General features: G+C 38.2%; 1 protein-coding gene across 3 annotated transcripts in view; it reads right to left on the bottom strand.

Moving 5' to 3' along the window:
* Nucleotides 1-3,665: 3,665 nt before the first annotated feature.
* The window catches only part of LOC128520073 (NEDD4-like E3 ubiquitin-protein ligase WWP1), a 57,975-nt gene continuing 39,215 nt past the window's right edge, over nucleotides 3,666-22,425 (bottom strand). For all 3 annotated transcript variants that reach the window (XM_053494094.1, XM_053494096.1, XM_053494095.1), the window contains 18 exons: nucleotides 22,031-22,200; nucleotides 20,872-21,235; nucleotides 20,608-20,703; nucleotides 18,507-18,681; nucleotides 18,090-18,144; nucleotides 17,681-17,765; nucleotides 16,605-16,733; nucleotides 13,883-13,955; nucleotides 13,727-13,798; nucleotides 13,469-13,557; nucleotides 13,082-13,241; nucleotides 11,425-11,558; nucleotides 9,709-9,849; nucleotides 9,500-9,620; nucleotides 9,239-9,343; nucleotides 7,322-7,418; nucleotides 5,712-5,784; nucleotides 3,666-5,593 (listed from right to left, as the gene is read on the bottom strand). In XM_053494094.1, coding sequence (XP_053350069.1) covers nucleotides 5,494-5,593; nucleotides 5,712-5,784; nucleotides 7,322-7,418; nucleotides 9,239-9,343; nucleotides 9,500-9,620; nucleotides 9,709-9,849; nucleotides 11,425-11,558; nucleotides 13,082-13,241; nucleotides 13,469-13,557; nucleotides 13,727-13,798; nucleotides 13,883-13,955; nucleotides 16,605-16,733; nucleotides 17,681-17,765; nucleotides 18,090-18,144; nucleotides 18,507-18,681; nucleotides 20,608-20,703; nucleotides 20,872-21,235; nucleotides 22,031-22,200 — 2,239 coding nt within the window. In that variant the 3' untranslated portion in view covers nucleotides 3,666-5,493. The remainder of the gene's footprint in view (nucleotides 5,594-5,711; nucleotides 5,785-7,321; nucleotides 7,419-9,238; nucleotides 9,344-9,499; nucleotides 9,621-9,708; nucleotides 9,850-11,424; nucleotides 11,559-13,081; nucleotides 13,242-13,468; nucleotides 13,558-13,726; nucleotides 13,799-13,882; nucleotides 13,956-16,604; nucleotides 16,734-17,680; nucleotides 17,766-18,089; nucleotides 18,145-18,506; nucleotides 18,682-20,607; nucleotides 20,704-20,871; nucleotides 21,236-22,030; nucleotides 22,201-22,425) is intronic.

The raw sequence follows: 22,425 nt of genomic DNA, 5'->3' as shown, positions 1-22,425 counted from the left end.
AAATGTTCTGCTAGGCGGTATTTATTTTAACCCAGTGCATTAGGAAGTATGAAATGAAGAAATTTGTAATATCTGATTTCTTGGCAAAGTGTTGAGCTGCGTTTTTGTTTTATTACTGTCAATAGAGACAAAGAAGAGGAATTGTTTATAACTGATGTACAGTGGGGGAAATATGTATTTGATCCCTTACAGATTTTCTAAGTTTGCCCACTTACAAAGAAATGAAGGGTCTATAATTTTTATCATAGGTTTATGGTAAAGGATTGAGACAGAATATTAACCAAAAATCCAGAAAAAGCTAATTAAGTATTTAGGATAAGGGAAATAAGTATTTGATCCTGAAGCAAAACATGACTTAGTACTTGGTAGAGAAACCCTTGCTAGAAAGCACAGTGGGAAGATGTTTCTTGTAGTTGTTTACCAGATTTGCACACATCTTGGGATGCATTTTGATCCACTATTCTTTACAGATTTTCTCTAAATGTTTAAGGTTTCTTGCCTGTTGCTTGGCAACTCGAAGTTACAGCTCTCTCCGTAAATTTTCTATTGGATTAAGGTCTGAAGACTGGCTCGACCACTACGTTACCTTAACGTGTTTATTTTTGAGCCACTCCTTAGTTGCCTTGGCAGTATGTTTGGGGTCATTTTCATGCTGGAAGACCCTTTCACAACCCATCTTCAGGAGGTTTTCATTCAAAATTTTTACAACACATGGCCTCATCCATTGGCCCCTCAGTGCAGCAAAGTCAATCTGTACCTTTAGCAAAGAAACAGCCCCAAAGCATAACGTTTCCACCTCCGTTCTTGACTGTAGGGACTGTGGTGTTCTTAGTGTCATAGTCAGCCTCCAAAAACAGCAAGTCAACTAATGACAAAGAGCTCAATTTTGGTCTCATCTGACCACAGCAGTTCATCCCAATCTTTCTCTGTTCATTGGCAAACCTCAGATGGGTCTGTACATGTGTCTTCTTGAGGAGGGGAAGCCTTGCTGCGCTGAAGGATTTCAATCCATGCAGGTGTATTGTGTTACCAATGGATTGTTTGGTGCCTGTGCTCCCAACTGCCTTGAGATCATTCACAAGCTCCTTCCGTGTAGTCCCGGGCTGGTCCCCCATTTTTCTCAAGATTATTCTTACTCCATGAGGTGAAATCTTGCATATAGGGCCATTAATGGTACCTTTGTATTTCTTCCATTTGTAAATAATCGCTCCAGCAGTTGTCTCCTTCTCACCAAGCTTCTAGCTGATGGTCTTGTAGCCTATTCCAGCCTTGTGCAGGTCTAAAACCTTGTTCCTGACTTGCTTTGACAGCTCTTCGGTCTTGCCGATGGTGGTGAAGTTTGAATGGAAGATGGAGATTTTGTGGACAGGTGGCTTTTATACACACACACCACATTGTTGTTAGGAGCACCTTCTTAAATTAATATGTGTACCACAAGAGCATATAACCAGTCTGTGAGAGGCAGGATTATTGTTGGTTGGTAGGGGATCAAATACTTATTTTCTTCATTGAAATGCAGCTTAATTCCTAACATTTGTATCATGTGCTTTTTCTGGATTTTTGGTTGATATTCTGTCTCAGTCCTTTACCATAAACCTATGATAAAAATTAGACACTTAATTTCTTTGTAAGTGGGCAAACTTAGAAAATCTGTAAGGGATTAAATACTTATTTCCCCCACTGTATACTGTACTGCATTTCAGGAGGGTCAAATTATTGGGCTGCATCAAGCAAAGAAAACAACTTCAAGGAGAAATTACTAGGACTGGGATAAGAACCTTTTACCATAGTGCTAAATCATTAACAGTGTGGTTGAAAAAAACTAAATCATGGAGATCATTTAAACAAAGGTTGCATGGTAAAAAAAAACAAAAAAACAACAACAACAGAGTTTTGTTTTATAGTGAAATAAGAGCATTTGAGCTCTTATTTAAAAAAGATAATAAGTTCGGACTTTGGAGCAAGAAGGTTATGTGGTCTGGTTTTTTTTGTACATACTTCAGTGCCATAGTGATAAGATTTAATTGCTGTTGTTAAGGGATAGTTGTGCATTTAATACAAATGTAATTATTTTCTTTCTCTGGAGTTAGTCGTATAAAAAAAGAAAGGAAAAAAAGAAAAAAAAAATCAATTTAAGCCACTGATTGCCGAAACATTGTCTGTCCTCCTCTCACTCGACTCTGTAAAGTGCACACTCCATTTACTATAATACAAGACTAATAAATGCACCGAACTTGTCCAACACTCACTTACTACAAGTGGGGAGAAGTTCTCCACTTCCTTAAGTCATGTGTTAGAAAGCATCAGAGGCATCATAGTTTCTAAAAAGGTTTCACATTTCAGAAGGAAATATCTAGATAACGGATAGGTAAAATAATAATAGGCTTTGAAACTCAAGGGAAAGAAAAAACACCAGATGCTTGGAGCAAAGAAATCATTAAAGTGACAAGGAATGTGAACATGTCATAAATTATATATGCAAAAAAATATATATGCAAGGGTCTGCATTAAACCTGAAAGAAAAAAAGTACTTGACTCTGTAAAGTTGCTTAAATAGAAAATGTTTTATTTCTAATGCACAATTAATCACATACTGGCATTTCAGTTTCTTTTAAAATGAGGGTACAGTGGGTTTTTTTTTTTTTTCAATGGCCACATCTCATCCTCACTTAATTTTATCAAGTTGAAAAGGGTTGTTAGTTACATCCATTTAGCTTCAAGCTTCACACTCCAACCTCACACAAAGTTCAGTATTTACTATGGTAACTGTTGTTCACAATCTGTGTATTCAGTGAAGAAAAAAAAGGGACAGAAACTTATGAAACACAAGTAAAATAAGAAGCACTGTGAAATCCCTCCAATTGAAGTTGGCAATCAGAGAGCCAGTGATGCTAATGTTATCATTTACTGCTCATTCTCACACGAACACACACGCACACACTATTCAACTGGGTGACAGCTAGACGTCAACAAACCCATCAGTGTTGGCCTTCGAGACCAAGTGCATTGTGCTAAGGGTTGATTTTTGAGCTTTAAAGGAAAAGTCCATCCTGGAACATGCATCCTGTTTGCTCGGCGAGGTGTTTTTGCATTAAGTTCTGTCACAAGTCTGAGGTTGTCTGCTGCACTGATGTCCTCAGAGGGAAGGGGGTGCAATGCTATGCTTTGCTTTTAGCCGAAATCATCTCGCTCACCGAATTGGCACTAACGCTGGACTTAAAGTCTCAGAATGCGACACAGGCAGACTCAGCTCGACTAGTTAGCGATGGATGTACAAGATGATCGTGGTAACGATGGTATCTAGCAGAGCATAGAACCAGTTGAGTCGATTTGATTTTATCTTTTAGCATTGTGATTTCTGATTTGAGTTGACAGCACTAATGTTTTCTGTGTGATGCTGTTTTCTGTTTTGGAGTATTCAAATCTTCTAAAAATTTCTTAAGCTTTAATATGCCATGAAACATGTTGTTGGGTAATTTAAATGTCACGCCTCAATCTTTTTGTTTCCTCTTACGTCACGTTCCAGTCTAGGAGGAGGCGGTAATGCAACAACTGCCCATACACAAACTCATGCAAAACAAGTATTTGGAAAGTGAGCATTTTGGATTTCCTATAAAAGCTGTTGTACTTTTTAAATTTTATTTTATGTAGTTAGTACATTTAACATTTCTAAGCTTACCGAAATAATTGAAAAAGTGTGAATCGGTTCTGAATGGAAAACTGACCCATTCATTAATGCATGACTCGACCAACAAAAGATTGATCAAAATCGCACTGCTCTAGCATCGAGTATGAAAGTTGAAGCTTTGGAAGCTGATCTCTTTAAAGAGAGAGTGGACAATTAAAGGAGACGAGACAGACGGATAGAGGAAAGGACTAATGTGCTTAAGACTTTAGAAAGAGATGAAGTGATGGAGGAATCCCAGGGGAAGGGGTAGGTAGGGATGAATCCCAATGGTGCCAGCTCAAACTTCCCAATTTAGAAAAATAGTCGTTTAATAATGTTGATTTAAAAAAAAATTAAATGAGTGTCAACTTTAAAATATTATTACAAATTAAATCTGGATGCTGTTGGACTTTCGGCTGCTCCCATTTTGGGGTTGCCACAGCGATCCATACGATCCAGACACAACTTGGCACAGGTTTTACACCCTTCCTGACGTAAACCACCCAACCATCCACCGGCACAGGATCTAGTGGGCATTGGGTGGGAATTGAACCTGGGCCTTCAGACGAGAAACCTACCACTGAGCCACCGATGCCCATACACTGATGAAATACATGTTAATTCTAAATACTAAAATGCATATTATTCAGGGTGGAGTTTTCCTTTAATATGTTAAATACTCACACAGTGATTCGTTGCCACAGTGAACTTCTCTTCAGCTCCACAAGCGTCTGAATCGACTCGAGGACTTAGACGTGCTTGATTGACTTCACCACCAGGAATCAAGAGTTTCAGCCAAATCTAAAACTCGGGACTGAATTCAAACGATGGCTTCAATGTGTCTTTATTTCTAAACATGTGAACGACGAAGGGTGTTTTTTCATTTCATTTTTTTTTTTTTTTTTGGAAGCAGTATTTTCACCCAGCCTTCTATCTTCTCTAAACATGCTAACAAAATATCATTCCTGTCTCCGTAGTAGTAGTCTACGATTGATCTAAAAGACCTGTTAAAGCCCTCGGTGTAAAAAAAAAAAATTAAAAAAATGAATTAACAGCCATGACCATGCAGTGAGCAAGAGGGTTAAAATCCTTTCTCTGGGAACTCCTTACTAAGAAAGTGTAACTAAATGTGCAGCAGTTGAGGAGGAAGGGAGTATTGGGGAAAAAAGGGGGGGGGGGGTATGGGATAAAATACTGTTGGTCTAAAGTGACAACTGCAATACTGAATTTTAGATGTTATGCCACATGGATTATGGATTTACTGCATGGATTTTCACGCATCTTGGCAACTCGGGGAGGGAAAGGGGAGAAGGTTGATTCTTCCCTAGAGACAGCCATGCAACTGCAGCACAAACAAAATTAAAGTTTTTTTTTTTTTTAAGAAAAAAAAAAAAGAAATAATAAAATAAAATAAGATAAAATAAAATAAGAGGGAAAAAAAACAAAACCCAAGCACCGGACTGAACACTACAATCATTCTTTAAGAGCTCTATAAAACTAGAGCTGTAGTTATGGTTTAATTATAAAATCTTTTCCGATTTTTTTTTGTGTGTCAATCCCCTTTTAAAAAAATTACTATATTTTTTATTTTCTGCTTTTAAACGATAAGAAAAAAAAAGCTAAAATGCTTGCATAATCATGGGGAATAATGTTATGGAGATTGCTAAATGAGGTTTCGGATTAAGATTTGGTTTAAAATGACAAAATAGCTTATGTACATTGATAGTTCTCTGTGCAATTTTCTCTTCTCATGTTTTTTTTTTTCTTTCCTTTTCCACGTTTAAGTTTTCTTCCCCTGGAAGCGCTGCTGCAGAGACGATCGTTCTCTACTCTTGTCCGAATCCTTCGGTTTCCTCGATCGCAAAAAGGAGCTTCTCTTTTAACTGTTCAAAGCTTTTGTAGGGGGGCAGGTCCAGGCGATTAAAGCTGTAAAGAAGAAGAAAAAAACTAAATGAGAAATTGAAAAAAATGTAGATATACCATGGATGAGATCAGAAAGCTGTAAAATCTCGACTTATATAAATAAAATCTCAAAAGTTTTTACCATGTATGACTCCGGGGAAGCCAAGTCTCCTTGCCAACCTTCTCGATGCAGAATTTCTGAGGTCCGTTGCTCCCTATTAAAGATAGGGTGAAGAATATTTATTTAAAATAAATACAGACTTGCCAGTTCTTCAAGTATACCTACCAACAAAACTGACAAATTGTTCATTTTATAAATAGCACATTATATATAGACTAAAATTTTAAATCTCAACAAGGACCTGTGCAAGTATTGAATCAATTTATTGTATTAATTTTATTTGTATAGCGCATTTAACAAGTGACATTGTCGCAAAGCAGCTTTACACAATCAAAAGAATTATTCAGGTTTATATGAAATGTGAATGTGTATGAATCAGAATGATCAGATTGTCCCTGATGAGCAAGTCGAGGGCGACAATGGCAAGGAAAAACTCCCTGAGATGGTAATAGGAAGAAACCTTGAGAGGAACCGGACTCAACAGGGAACCCATCCTCATCTGGGTGAAACAGAAAGCAGAAATTGATCTGCATCATACTGTGCAAGACTGGAAGTTTAGTATAACAGGAGATTTGTTAAGGGTAATATGGAGTCCAGGTCGTTATTGGAGGCTCAGGTAGATTGTAGGAAACTCCAATCCTGAACTATCGAGCGATTGAAGTCACAAGTTCTCAGAGAACAGCTGTCTGCATCAGCCGAGAACAGGACCATCTTCGTGGTAAAGTGGAACCGTCCCCAGTCACCACACGCATCCCAGGCAGACCACACGGGACATCCATGAGACGAGATCTCCAACCAGAAGCAGGACACCAGGACGAGTCAGACAGCTCCAGGGGGCAGAGGGGGTCTGAATTCATGTTAAGTTTTTCAATAATTTATTTAGATTTTTGTAATAACGACTAGTATGAAAAAATGTACATTTAATAGTTACATATCGAAGTTCAATTTGCAATCGCAATATGTGTCTAAATAATCGTGATGTGAATTTTTATTTATTCATATATTTTTTTTTTTATCAAACCGTGCAGCCATAATGTAGACCCGACCATCTTATTGTTTTCAACCTGGGAGAGATCGAGAGCTGTTGAAAGACTACCTGATACACTCGTACCACAGCACATATATAGATCAATAAAATATATGTGCACTTACAAGTTCACTATGATCGTTTGGAGGTTTGGTCTCCAAAAATCCGAATACAACATACATTTTATATATATATATATATATATATATATATATATACACATACATATATATATATATATATATATATATATATATATATATATATATATATATACACACATACATATATATATATATATATATATATATATATATATATATATATATATATATATATATATACATTTTATATATATATATATATATATACACATTTTATATATATATATATATATATATATATATATATATACACATATAAATTTTTTATATATATATATATATATATATATATATATATATATATATATAGTACATCTTCCTTCTTTTTGAAACCATTAAAATACATTACTGATTATTAACCTTATCAGACAGACTTCTGCAAATGTAATAAACAGAAACAAAAATGTAACATATTATGTTTATTAAATCTTCGGTCTCACCCATGAGTTCGGCGAAGCCCCCCAGGGGAAGTCTGCAGGTGCCTGTGACGAACTGCATCAGTCGCAAACGGACCTCGTTGTCCACCTCCTTCACGAGCTGCGCAAAAATTAAGGACTCATTTACAGGATGCAAACCACCAATTCAGGTTTAATTTATTTTTTTCAAACTTTTTTATAATAGCAGCTATAAATCCATCACCAGACTCTCATCTGCTTTGTCTTTATGTCAAAATGAGAACAACTAAATAGACACCTCCTTATGCAAAACTTTACAATATTAAAGATTAGACAAAGATTGTCTTTGGTAAGTGATTTATGTGGAACATCCTCTATATATACACACATATACTTATGTACAAGTATGCATGTTAAAGCACTATTGCGCTTAAGGAGAAAATTCAATTTAATTTGCAGATTAGAGAGTGAGAGAGTCACTGTCTGTACCTGCTAATACACAATCTGTGCATACATATTCATATACAGGATTACGAGTAACGCGGTTTGCGAGTGTTACGCAAGACGAGCAAATATTATTCATTTATTTTTTTTACTTGAAAAATGGGCATTGTCTTGGTTTACGAGTACCGAGTATCATGTGTCACACAATTGCTTCTTGTTCTGATGCCGAGCGTCACGTGATCACAACTGAGCCAATGGTTTTTCTCTCTCTTGTGCTGCGGAACTGTGGGTAATTGTCTCCCCTGCTGGGTCTTAGTGCGTGTCTCTTAATGGTATAATTAACATTCATGCACGCGTGTAATGTTTACTATAACACTGTGACCACATGTGTGTGAAACATATTTTATTTTGTGTTTGTAAGCGTGTGTGTACAGCGCGCGCTTATTGTTTATTATAACACACGTGTGTGCGTGCATATAAAGCAAAAGCAAGTCTCATTAGAGAGTAAAGATCCATTTTTTCTCTCCCTCTCTGCATCAGCCTGTCGTGTGTGTGTGCGCACTTCTCAGCTTCCCAAACACATACAGACGCACACTCTCTGCCATTTAAATTCCATTATGTTGGTAAATGAAGAGTTACTTTATACTTTACTGAGTTACTCCACATGGTCTCCATTACAAGCCATGCATTTGCACCCCTGGTGAACCCAACAATCGAACCCTCTTTACAAATCTCCTTTGTTGCAGTTTACAGTTTCCCACTGTGTGGTTTGTTTTAGTGCTGGTTTTCACGTGTGCAACCTTGTGCAGTGAGAAAACATCAACTGCAGGATTTTCAAAAGGGGATTCGAAAGTTGTGATAGAGATTTTGTTAAGCCTGTACCTGTATAGAAAAAGACATACTCTACCAACAAGTACAATTTGAACGACCCATGTCGGGTAATACAAAAAGGTTTGCATAACTTTTGCTATGGCCCCCATGTGTGTATACACAAACTATATCTATATCCATCTACACCCCCAGTAGAAGGTTTAATTCCAAGGTAGTTCCCAATTTTTTTAATTATGTCTTTCAACACTGTAAAACAATGCTAATATGCAATTATTTTCTTTAAACATTTAAGGTGCTGTTTGTTAATTGGTGATTTCTGAGGCTGGTGCCTCTAAATGAACTTCTCCTTTGCAGTAGAGGAGAAGTTTTGGTCTTTCTTTCCTGGGAAGGTCTTCATGAGAGCCAGTTTCATCATGGGGCTTGATGGGTTTTGGAAATGCACTTGACAAAACACTGTTCCTTGAAAGAACTCTTCCAGAAGAGCCGATATTTGTGCCTTAAAATAAAACTGACTACTGTTGTTTAATTAATCAATGTTATTTTTTATAGTTTTAAAAAATCCAATATTGCACTACAATGTAGAAAGCAAATCTAAACTTTTAACTAATACTGTGTTATTTATATTATTATTATATTTATTATTTATTTTTAGTCTGTGCAAATATGCATACATATGTCGATAAGTACCTGCCAGAACCACATGATCTGTTTGCTGTTCCTGGTGTAGTGGCGATACACAGTGTTTCTCTGCCAGTCCTGTAGATCCACCTCCTGCATCCCACAAAGCATCACCTAACACACACACACACACAATCTCTCAGTGTGTATACCAACCTACAATTAATGGCCAGTGTTGATAAAGAATATCTGAAGATCTGTGTAGGAAATAATACTACAAAAGGAGTCAATACAGAACTTGGTAAACACTACAGACCCCATAGGCTTTACCTCTAACTCCTTTTCGTCAAAGTACTGCAGCCACTGCAGCGGAACAACCTCGTTAAAGCCGTCTAGAAACGCTTTGGTCTGACCCTCAACACCTCGAGAGAAGCGCCATTCTGCCATTAACCTGCAGAGAACAAGCACATTTTCAGTCGTGCACGCCGGTCTCACTGGACGCCCGCATTGTATTCTGGCTGTGAAGTGGAAACACTTACCCGATATACTCTTCCTTGTTCTCCTCCGTCACCAGAATGTTATCACCGTCCGGTTTCAGATTGTGGGATGTGATTTTGCCCAGAATCTCCATATCGACAGTGAAATACATTTCCAAACTGCATTCTTCTATGTTGTTGTCCCTGTAAATAAAAAATGGATGCACAGGAATCAGTTTTCTCTGACTTGTAAAGCAAGTAAGACCTCTGAATCATTAGAGAGAGAAGCAAAAATGAAGGGAAAAGGAAAAAAAAAAAAAAAAAAAAAAAAAAACACCACACATTTTGTCGCATTATCTTAAATATACAGTAGTTGATCAACCTACACTACTGCTCAAAAATTTGAGATCACTTGCAAATTTCTTTGTTTTCCAATAATTCACAAACAATTTTATCCATTTCACAAACAATTAAAGTTAGCCAGAATTCTGACTGTAACTGAGCGGTCGGCACGGTCTCCGGATCTGAGCCCTATTGAGCTGTTGTGGGGGCAAGTTGACCGTATGGTACGGAGGAAGACTCCATCACACCAACCCATCTTGTGGGAGACGCTTCAGGAAGCATGCCGTGAAATCCCATCAGATTATCATAAAAAAACAGAAAGCTAGAAAGTCTGCCAGGCTATAATTGCAGCAAAGGGCTTTTTTTTTTTTTGATGGCAAAGTTTAAAGGGCACATTCATCATTGCCAGAGTTAGAAATAATTATTTTGATGGAAATGTCAGCATGTCTTGTTCTTTTGTTACATTTTCTCTTCTTCTTTGTCTTTCGGCTGTTCCCTTTCAGGGGTCGCCACAGCGAATCATCTGCCTCCATCTAACCCTATCCTCTGCATCCTCTTCTCTCACACCAACTAACTTCATGTCCTCTCTCACTGCATCCATAAATCTCCTATTTGGTCTTCTTCTAGACCTCCTGCTTGGCAGTTCCAACCTCAGCATCCTTCTACCGATATATTTACAATCTCTCTGGTCTCTGGTCTCACCACTGTCCTGTACACCTTTCCTTTCATTCTCGCTGATACTCTTTTATCGCACAACACACCTGAAACTTTTCTCCACTTATTCCAACCTGCCTCTTCACCTCCTTTTGTTACATTTTCTATTTAGCTATATTTTTATGTAATTGTGTGTGCTTCCTTGGGAAACAATAACATTTGTAAGTGATCACAAAATGATCCTGAACTTTTGAGTGGTAGTGTAGATAAACCTTTTTCAGCTTAGAGTCGCCACCACAACCAAAAAGAATCGGTCCCGGCAACAATGTGAGATTCTGATGAGTAAAGAACCTCACATCCGATTCATTCAGATTTTTCAATCTTGAACTACCAGAATTAATACTTTCCTGTGTGCTTTCTGCCAAGCAATTCTTATTTACGTTAGATTTAATGCCTGCTTTATGTGAAAAAGCAGAAAGATGTAGTAGTTCAAAAAAGAGTCGAACATCCAAAAAGCTGCTGTTAAAGTGTAAATCTTGGCACCTACAGTACAGTAGAAATAAAAGTCACTCGGTACTGCGCTCCCAGACAGAACATCACGATACATCCAAACAAACACAATCAGATCAGAGATAATACTCTATTGTCCTTTAGGTTCCTGAAATCATCTCAACTGCAAGAGAATGTGTTTCAAGTGATGCTGCTTTATCCATTAATGATCTTTATGCTGGGATGCTTTTGGGGGGGAGAAACTTGAAAAGGTTGTTCGGGTGCAGAACGTACCGGATCCAGATAAGAGAGTTGTAGAACTCTGGATCAATGGACTCCAGGTCTTTAAGCAGGAGCTTCTTGTTGAGCATGCGCTTGTAAAAGGGCAGGGAGAAGCCTGTATCAATGAACTTTCCATGGAAGAGCGCCTGCAGACAGATAGTACACAAAAGTACACACGTTAACACACGGCAGCCTCGTATCAGACGCTTAACTGATGCATGCACACGACACGTCTACTGATTTAATAAAGACATCACGTCTCAATCTCTATAAAAAAAACCTTTCACAAAATGTCTAAAGTTATTCTTAAGATCAGGAAAAGACATGTAACAATTCCTATTCATCTTACTTTTATATATAGTGCTGTGAAAAAGTATCGGGATTTTTTTTTTAATCCAGATTTTTATTTCTTTTTTTTGCATACATGTCACACTTAAATGTTACACAAATTTTAACATTACAAAGATTACCAGAGTAAATACAAAATGCTGTTTTTTAATGATTTCTTTTATTAAGGGGGAAAAACCTGCCTGGCCCTATGTAAAAAAAGTGAATCTTTATTAAGTGTTTTAAAGTGATAATTTATTTCATCACTTTATTAAATGAACATAGGTGAACTTTCCCAGAAGTGGCTGGCCTACCAAAATTACTCCAAGAGCACAATGAACATCCAGGAACTCATAAAAGAGCCCAAAACAGCATCTAAAGACCTGCAGGAATCGCTTGCTTCAGTTAAGGCTAGTGTTTATGATTCAACAATAAGAAGGCAACTGGGCGAAAATGGCACCCGTGGAGATTTCCAAAGTGAAAGCCACTGCTGACCAAAAAGGCTTGTCTCACATTTGCCAAAAACCATCTGGATTATTCCCAAGACTTTTGGACAAATATTCTGTGGACTGATTCACAGTTTCACAGCGCTGTATTTTTCGAGCAAAGAAAACATTAACGTAATTAGAATTGGGTTAAGAACTGTCCAACACATTATTAAAACCTGGAACGATAGTGCTGAGCAGGCAACTCCACGGAAGAAATGTGATAATGGGGGAGGAAAAAAAAAAAATAAACCAAGAATGATCATGTTCGGAGATGGCTTAAATGCTTCAAGTTGCATCATAAAAAAAAAAAAATCTTCAATAGTAAAAATACAATTATTTCCACACACAAGCAATGTAATGAGGGACTTAAAAGCTTCGAGGCCGTAGGAAAACCACTTTTAAGTAAGGCTAATCAGAAAAAAAAAGACTTCAGTTTGCGAGGGGGGCTTAAAGATTAGACTTCATAGCAATGGACAGGAAAAGGTCATGTGGTCTGATGAGTCCAAATTGACCCTTTTTATGGGCGTGTCAGGGTAAGAAGGGAAGCGCATGAAGCGATGCCCCCATCATGCATAGTGTCCACTGTACAAGCCTCTGGAGAGTGTTATGATCTGGGGTTACGTTGACTCAGCAACGTTATGTGGCAATAAAATGAAGTCAGCTGAAGACCTGAATGGACTGAACCACCAGGTTATCACATCTATGGAGTTTTTTCTGTCTCATTGGCACGGACATATTCCATACTTGTGAAAGAGTTTGGATAAAATCTCAATCTTGAATTATTTAACATTTATTCATTTTAGACCGGGGAGTGTATGATGGGCTGTGCCGATAAAAGAAAATAAACAACTTGCCATGGCAATGAAGCGTCCGATGAAGCAGAAGTAAGACAGGTGATCTGGGTTGATGGTGGACGCAGGATTTATCTGCAGACAGTAGTTGCTCTTGCCGGCATACTCAAACAAACAGTACATGGGGTTCAGGACCTCGTGTGAGAGAAGGAAAAACCACTCCCTGAGGAACGAGGGAAACAAACATGCCAATCAGACATCAAGCAAGGACTCTAATAGTAGATACTTTACATCTGCACTGGAAAATCCAATTGCAATTAAACAACCATGATCCCTTAGTCAATCAATCTTGGTGAGTTTGTGTTTTAAGAGTAATTAAATGCATTGTATGCCAAACATGAGTTAAAAATAATAAGTAATAATAATAATAATAGTAAAACCAAAACAAACCTAGCAAGACCTCCATAGTCGAGTCCCTCCTCCCCTCTAAAAATGATGTAAAGCCTTCTCCTAAGGTCATACGGCTTCAGAGCCATTATCTGGAAGGCAAAGACAAACCCTAGTAGTTTCACAACAAAAAATGTTTCATGTGCAAACCAAACAGTGATCCTGAAACTATAAATCTGAGCGGTGTGGCATTCCTGGGTGGAAATGTGAGGCTTGCACAGAGAGCATGCTTAACACACAGGGAGAGGTGAAAACTCTTACTTGCTGGAAAGAGTCTTCGAACAATGTCTGTCTAGAGACTGTGATCTTAACATGACTGGGTAGCGCGTTGGACTGGGGGAAGAAAAAGAAAGACTGTCACGCTAAGGGAAGAAAGGGAACACGTTCCTGATGATTTGCGAATGCAGACACGGTTACCTGGCACAGGTAGCGGAAGTGAGCTAGTTTCCATCGGAAGCTGCGCTCGTAGGCTATCTGGGGGCCTTTAGTGCTACAGAGGAGGAAAAAAGATATAGGAAGAAGGATATTAGAACATCTAATAAAACATTTAATTGATATTAAAAATGATCACACAGTTTTTAAAGCTGCAATTGTCAATATTCTTTAAAAAAAAATGGGAATGGGAAGAACTGGGACACAAACATGGTCAGCACGTAACACTGTAATATAATTTTCATGGACAATTTAAAAATGTATTATCGACACAGTATAAAATATTTTTTTCCAATCCTAATTAAAATATTTTTTATTTTATTTCATAAAGTGTGGCCACTAGAACTGAAAAAGTCCTTGTCTAGAACAATGGTTCGCATTTTCAAATACCTAAAAAAAACTGTAAAAAAAAAAAAAAAAAAAAAAGTATATATGAAAAAAAGTCACTTACTGTATTGTGTGTTAAGTAAAATAAATACATGTTAACTAATTAATGGCTGTTAAAAACAATTTATTATATTTAATTTTTAATTTACTGAATTTGTGTCCTAAGTTTCTGTCAACATCGCCAATCATTTCTAAAAAACAAATGAAAGTTAGGCAATCTCGTGGTCAAGCGAAACTCCAAGGACTTCATGACTCCCTGTTTGGTCTAACCTGTTCAACTACTCAGGTTCTTGTAAGTTTGATCTTTTTTTTATATTTTAAAGATTCGACACTGATACTGCTGTATTCTCAACCACAACATGTTAACACTATGTCTTTAATTATATTAAATATGGGGTAATTATTGTAAAATTTATGAATTTCAAGCACATTAAATATGCATCTAGCAAATTATGCAAAAATAAACTGGCTCCCACATACATTTCAGAAGTTAGCTAGCATAACATGGAATTTTGGCAAACCGTCAGACGTCAACACCGTCAGGAAATTCATCTGATGGTTCAAAACTTATTGTGTGACAGTGTTGACAAATACATCAAAAGAATGTTTTATTTCACTACTTTTTTTTTATTACACAAACATTTTCTTAAATTTTAGTAAATTGTTCCCACAATAGTGCATTTCTAATAAAATATTCGATTTCTTAATATTACAGAATGTATTTTTCATAATAACTTGGAGGAAGTTTTTATTCTAATTATTGTACTGTAAATGTTAAAGTTGCTGCTTTGAATTTGGAAATAATTATATGACACTCGGTTATTAGACACTAACCGACATTTACACAACCTATATTTTTAAGAAAATAAATATCATTTAAATACATCTTTTAATGTCTGACGGTTGATAAAAATCCTAAATTGCACTGAAAAGGTTGTCACTTGTACAAAAATGTTACAACAGGAGGCTGACAACCTACACCTCACTGCTCAACAATATTTCTTAAGTTGTTTTAGAAATAATGAACTTTTTTATTTATTTAAATTAAAACACATCTTTTGTCCCACTTCTCATCAAGAGTGACAGAAATAACATCACAGAAGAACATTTGCATGCCTGTAAAGAAAGAAACATATTACATGACGGACCAGTTTTTAGAATGAAACAAACCAAAAAAAAAATTAGGCTTCTGGGTTTTACATAAAAACAGAAAGAAGCAAGTGTGAGAAATTTACCACAAGAGCTCATGTTCTCCAGCACGTAAAACCTCCCAGCTGTTATAGTCATAAACCTGCACAAATCTGTAGCGAACACCATCTTCAAGAAAAAAGTTTTCACACCTGATACCGACGGTGTTTATTTTATCACTTTTCAGCGCTCTTTAAGGACGTTTCTTTTATATAGAAATATTTTCAATGGCATCTTTGCTTATGGCAGTTTTTTTGTATGTTCCCAAGTAAAACAGCTTTTAGGTTTTACTGAGTGTGCTGGAGAATATGCTAGAGTTCTTCTGTTAACTTTGTTCCTTTCTATTTTCATGCAAAATCCAGAAGTCTACATCAGGTTTTCTTTTTTTGTCATCTGAAAACTGGTCTGTCATTTAATGTGTTCCTTTCTTTACGGGCATGCATTTATTCTTTCAGAATGTTAATTATTTATACATTTTAAGGTATGTTGTAAATGTTTTGAACACAATAATAGATATGATGAACAAACAAAGAACATTTGTACTAAAGATAATACGGTGGAAAAGTTTTGTGCAGGAGGATATAAATTATTCAGATCTACCTGTGGAAGTAAAAATCTTACCTAATTAAACTTCAACTCAGCTTAATATGGCATTTGGTAGACACCATTATCCAGAAACACTTAAAGTACTTTATACAACTGAGTAGTTAATGGCTGGTTGCCAGTGCCAGGATTTAAACTCAACATTTTTAAATTGTTTTATTATTGCATGCCCTGTAAAGTCAATGGTTGAGGGTTTGTTGGGTTCCATGGTTGAGTCACTTCAGATAAAACACCGCCAAATGGTGCAAATGTAAATTTCCAGTTACATATGATCTCATTTGCATGTCAGGAAAATTTGCTGTGTTTCAAAACGCAAATGTGTGCAGCATTTTTAATATGTATACTTGCGGAATTTGAATTTCTCGAAAGGAGAGTCAATGCTTAATTTGCACCAGAGCCAAAGCAAATGATATCCGATTCAAATGTTCTGCTTGTCTCTCTTGTACAGGATAAACATCAAGTCTTTTTCTTATTTGAAATATGTATTGCACAAAACCTGATTCTAACAAATATGGTTTGTTATACTCACACAGAGGACTTTCCAGTCCTTGGGTCACTGAACGTTGTGGTACGGGTGTTGTGATCCACAAAGTAGCGCACGCCTTCTCTCGTATAACGTATCTCCCAGCCTTCAGGTAGAGGATCCTCGTTCTGCAGCCTGCACACAAAGATCTCGATTAGTATCTAGTAGAGCTGTGAACCCTGGGGAGGGGGGGTAATTTGTCTAGAGCAGCTGCATATTTTACAGGTTTTAACATATTAAACCCTTAATTTTAAGGTTTATGCTCGTAAATCGGATGCGTTTTTTAAGTCTGACAAAGTGATTCTTATTTGCCTTTGACAGGAATATACAACCCAAAGCAAATCAATCCACTAAATCTGTCTCCTTTCCCCACACTGAATTCACATGGCCAAAAACAGTAACCACGCCTAAGGAAATTAATTGCACATATGTCCTAAGTAACAGTGTTGTCTCTCCGCTTTTAAATCGCGATGGGAATCCTGGATACCATTTCGTCTCGAAGCTGTTTTCCACTGTATTGGACTGTGAATTCTGTTTTGTTGAGAATTTTCCAAAATAGGAATTATTCTTCATTAGGACAGCTTTACGGGACACACATTTTCTATCATCGTGCTCCCGGACTGATTCATTGAAACTAGTGAGGATGACTCATTTCTCCCACACACACACACACACAAAATATACCGGACTTTAGACATTTTATACATTCACTTACACACTATAAATATTGTATATAATTGTAAATATTGGTATGTGACCCTTTGCAGTGTCTATTTTTTGTACCATATAGTACACGCAAGATACTTCTGTGATTTGTCCGCAAATATTCGGATTTGCGGTCTGTTCGCTTCTGCAGAAATTTGTAACTCAAATGTTCATAAGTCGGGGACTACCTGTACTGAAAGTTTATAATATGTATTTAAATTCCATGCATCTTGTGACGTTTTTTTTGGTTTGTTTTCTGATTCCCAAACTGACTCGTCAATTAAATCGTTGTTCGAACCGAACAACAAAAGATATCAGTGAAGCAATTTACTTTTAAATCGCACAGCGAACTGAGAATAAAAAGCGAAAATCCGTACCCTTGTGTGCGGGGATCTTCCCACTGGGTGGTCTTGGTGTTGTGATTGACGAAATACACTCGATCGTTTGAATCCACGCGTCTCTCTGGGGATAAATGAGGCAGAGACAAAAATCACATCATGTTCGAAAACAAGACCACAAAATAGACCAGCGACACATAAAAAAAAATGCGTCGGGGATCCTTAAGGCTTTGTGAATCATGGCTATGGGGTTTTGTTTTCTTTTACAGCTGAGAAACACTTAAAACTTAGAAATCTAAAGGTAATGCCACCTTAGAAATAAAAAGCCCCTATCAGTAAGTGGAATATGATATGATTGTACACACATATGAATAACAATAGAAATTTATAAAAGGTTTATATACTTTGTTGTATATCTGTACAACCAGATCTAGAGCGAGTTACTTACCCCATCCAGGAGGGAGTGGACCCAGGGGGTCATTTTCTGCAGACATCATTGAAGCCTGTCTCCGAAGCAGGAACAAAAGCATGGCGAAAGCAAAAACAAGACAAACTGTAAAAAAATGGTACGCTACAGGACGAACCTCACTAAAGCCCTGTTGCTTGCTTGCATCATCAACGACTCGAGTAAACACAGCACCAATGAGATGCACTCGTGCCTGAATAAGCTAATCACGATGATCACCCGGCGACGAGATTAATCAGGGGATCAAAGGCCCAGTGGCTCGCTGTGCGAATCAAAGGGCAGCACTCGAGTACAAGGAGTGTGGTGGTAGAAATTAGTGTGCTTTACGGTTTTTCAAGTCACGCAGATTTGTAAGCGGCGCTGTTGATATGATGCGTATGTATGGTGTGGCCACTGTACCGAGTAGAGGTATCTCTGGTTGAACTGGTGCATAGCTCCCTGCAGCTGGCTTCTCTGGGACTGCCACTGTTCAAAGTTGCGCACTGACTCCATGGTCGGCCGTTGCCACGTGGTGGTCCGCGTGTTGTGATCTACGTAGTAGATGCGGCCGCGGGTATCCACTCGCCTCTCCCAACTGCGCACACACACACACACACACACACACACACACACACACACACATAGAAACAGTGTAAGGCTGTTTCCACATATGAAATCACTTGAAAATAAACCAATTCAACCCACTTTAATGCTGGGTTCAGGACAACTGGGAACTTAATAATTACCCCTTTAAAATCATTGATGTGAATTTAAAAAAATGCACTAAAATTTCGTTTAATCACAGCACACAATGTGGTGGCACGTTCACAATACAATACGAGTCCTGGAATATGGCTGTGCCATCATGGGGAAAAAAAATTGTTTTTTATATATATATATATATATATATATATATATATATATATATATACACACATACATACATACATAATACCCTGGTCATTCAGTACATTCAGGTCATCAGCTGACTTCATTTTATTGCCGCATAAGGAGTATAAACCTGAGCAACTGAAACAACCCAAGTTCTTAACCCCGTTCCAGTAACTTAACTCTTCCTTAGTTACTTTCCATGCTTAATGCAGGTCAATAATTTGTCTCTTCTAAAATGATGACCTTTTATTGCCAGGCAGTGTAAAATTAATACTTGATTATTCCATTAATAGCGCTGAAATTTGCACACAAGTCATTTGTTAAAAATTTTAAAAGATCAAATTTTGATCTTTTTCTTTAAACAGAAACTCAAAAGACGTAAATCACAATTAGTTCCGCTACAAGTGCACCACCGTGTGGAGTTGCAATCTGAAGAAGCTCTCGAAAATTTTACAGGATGGTGAGCCCCTTAAAGAGTTTCTGATTTCCCAGTAGGAAAGTTCTATCTAGTTCCCGCTTGTTCATTAACACAGCTTAAAAATATCCAAGAATGGTCTGAAAAAAAAAGAAAGAAAGAAAAAAAGAAAGAAAGAAAGAGGACTCTGTACATTTTGTATTCACACGGTCCACAGAACACAACTTGGCACAAGTTTTACGCCGGATACCCTTCCTGACATAACCCTCCTGTGTCCTAGAGTAGGAGCAGGTGAAAGTCCAAGACCAACAACAACAACAACAGAACAGTCCCTAGTGTTGAAAGCTCTACCCATTTGATGGTTCATTAACGCTCTTTCTCCACCTCAGCACACTTTCAGTTCGCACTGGTTCTTTTTTTGCACATTGAGAGAACTTAATGATTAAGATTTGGAGTAAAATGGCTACATATACTGTTTGTACCGTGTGATTTGTGGTAATAATTGCATAATAAAATAAAAAAATCTTGTTTGAACCAATTTGTCTTCAGTTCTTTTAGCAAGCTGTGCTTTTATGAATTATTTCTTAAATACAGGGTGTCCCAAAAATTTTTACAAGTCCTGGGCAAACAAAATTAAATAAGCTTCATGTTGAGGGGAAAAAACAAACATTAAAAGATGTATTTCTCAAAATTCCAACAACATATTTAAACAGATATAGATTTTATAATCGATTTCACAAATCTTCTTAAATGTTTAATATGCGCACCGCCTGTGACACGTCAAGTCAGTAGTCCGGCGTCCGTGTTTGCTTTCGGCGAGTCCCTCACGTGCTTAACTGTAGCGTTATGCTTGTTGACTTTGCCATTCGTATAAAGCGTGGCCTCATCACAGAAAACAAGACGCTTTTCGAACTCCTGATCAAGTTTCTGTTTGATAACTTCTGTTATCAAAAGTTTTGGGACACCCTGTACTACTCACTCCAAAACACAAAGAGAACTACTCTTTCCTTCTCCTTTGTGAATGGTTCAGTCTGTGTGTGTGTGTGTGTGTGTGTGTGTGTGTGTGTGTGTGACATGATTTGGCTTGTTTACCATAAGGTCCAGACTAAGAGGGCGAAAGCTCAGAGTTCACTTCAATAATCTGAAATGAGTAAAGTGTGAAAACGACCTTTAATCACCCTGAAAGCACTGGGTGCAGCACTGTATGCGACTTACCCCGGGGGCAGAGGCTGGGGTCTTTCCCACGTCGTGGTTCTTGTGTTGTGATCGACGTAGTAGGTTCGGCCGTGGGGGTCCTTCCTCTGTTCCCACCTGCGGCGACAGAACCAAAACATTGGACCTAGTGTCCCTTTACCACAGGAAATTTAAATGGATATCTTCCTAGCTTAATTAGACCTAAGATAAAAAGTACCACCCCTGCCCATGCTGCTGCTAATCCCTGACTGACTCGCAGGCATTCGTGTTGTGACCGCGGCTTACCCAGGAGGCAAAGGGTCTGCAGTGCTATTGTTGGATGGCCGAGGTTTGGACCCCTCCGTGACCGTGCTGGTGCTCGAAGCAGCGTCTGCTGCGGAGCTCGAGGAGGAAGCAGCGACAACAGCAGGAGCAGCAGCGGGAGCGGCAGCAGGAGCTACTGCCTGACTGGGTGCAGATGAGGAAGAGGAGGAGGAAGAGGCATCAACACCGCTGGGCTGAGTGCTGGAGGATGCGGTGGCTGCGGACTGGTACGGAGAGGAGGTAGGGGCGAGTGCAGAGGCAGGTCCGATCTCTTCCTCAGTCCCACCAGCAGGGGGAGGCACCAGCTCTTCTGAAACGGCTGCATCTGCAGGATTCTCTCCGTTAACTGTATAACAAAAAGGAAGAGGGGAATTAAATACGACATGAGTGTAGAACGAGTTATAAATGTTTAAAACTTTTTTTTTTGCTAAAGAAAAAATAAATTCTAGAAATCTCTACAAACAGAAGAAAAGATCCAATAAAGAGTGACGACTAAACTAAATGGGGGGGGAAAAAATCTTCTCAATTCATCATCATCTATTTACTGTACAAGCGCACTGGAGGTTTAGTCGGAGTAAAAGTGACTAACTTCCCTCTGATAAAAGTTTTAGCCCCCCTGCTTTATCAGGCTACAGCTATCATGCTGCTGTTTTTTTACTTTCTGGATCAAGAAAGAAAGAAAGTTATGTGTCTGTCTGTCTTTCACAATACCTTCAATTTAATACAACTTTGTCTACAGTCCAAAAATAAAATCAGTGCTCGCATTAGTCTAGCAGTCTACTTGTGAGTGTAACTAGTTTTCACTCGTAAAAATAAGTTTCACACAAAAAAAAAAAAACCTTTCATTTTAACGTCTCTTTCACTCTGAGGATCACTGAAGCTCTTCATCCTGGCGAAGTTGCCGACAGCAGTGCAGGTCAACCAGCACCTCGCTGAAAATCAGCCCAAGCTTGGTTTTACTCACACAACAGGAATTGTACGATTTCTATGTAAAACTGTGGCTGTACACTCGGGTGCTGGTCCGGAGCGCAGCAGCTGCTTTTGTGAAAACGAATCGCATTTTAAGCCTAAGGAATACCGACCCCTTACAGAAGCCCAGGGTCTCGAGTCCCCAGATGGCATAGCAGCATGCATGACTCACCAGTCGTACTTGGCACGCTTCTATCTGCAGGGCTCGCGGGACACGTAGATGTCTGGTGTGTGGGCGTGGACTCCGCGTCGCCGTTGACAACAGGGGCTGTGCTGCCATCGCTGTTGCCGGAGGAGGTGGACGGGGCTTCGCTCTCGACTCCATGTATACCGTTTACTGAGCTGCATGATACATACACACATACACACATACACACATACACACATACACACATACACACATACACACATACACATACACATACACACACATACACACACATACACACACATACACACACATACACACACATACACACACATACACACACACATACACACACACATACACACATACATACACACACACATACACACATACACACACACACACACATACACACACAC

Source organism: Clarias gariepinus, chromosome 4 (assembly GCF_024256425.1).
Source record: "Clarias gariepinus isolate MV-2021 ecotype Netherlands chromosome 4, CGAR_prim_01v2, whole genome shotgun sequence".
Lineage (NCBI taxonomy): Eukaryota > Metazoa > Chordata > Actinopteri > Siluriformes > Clariidae > Clarias > Clarias gariepinus.
Note: the sequence above shows the minus strand (reverse complement) of the source record. Positions and strands in the feature narration are given on the sequence as shown.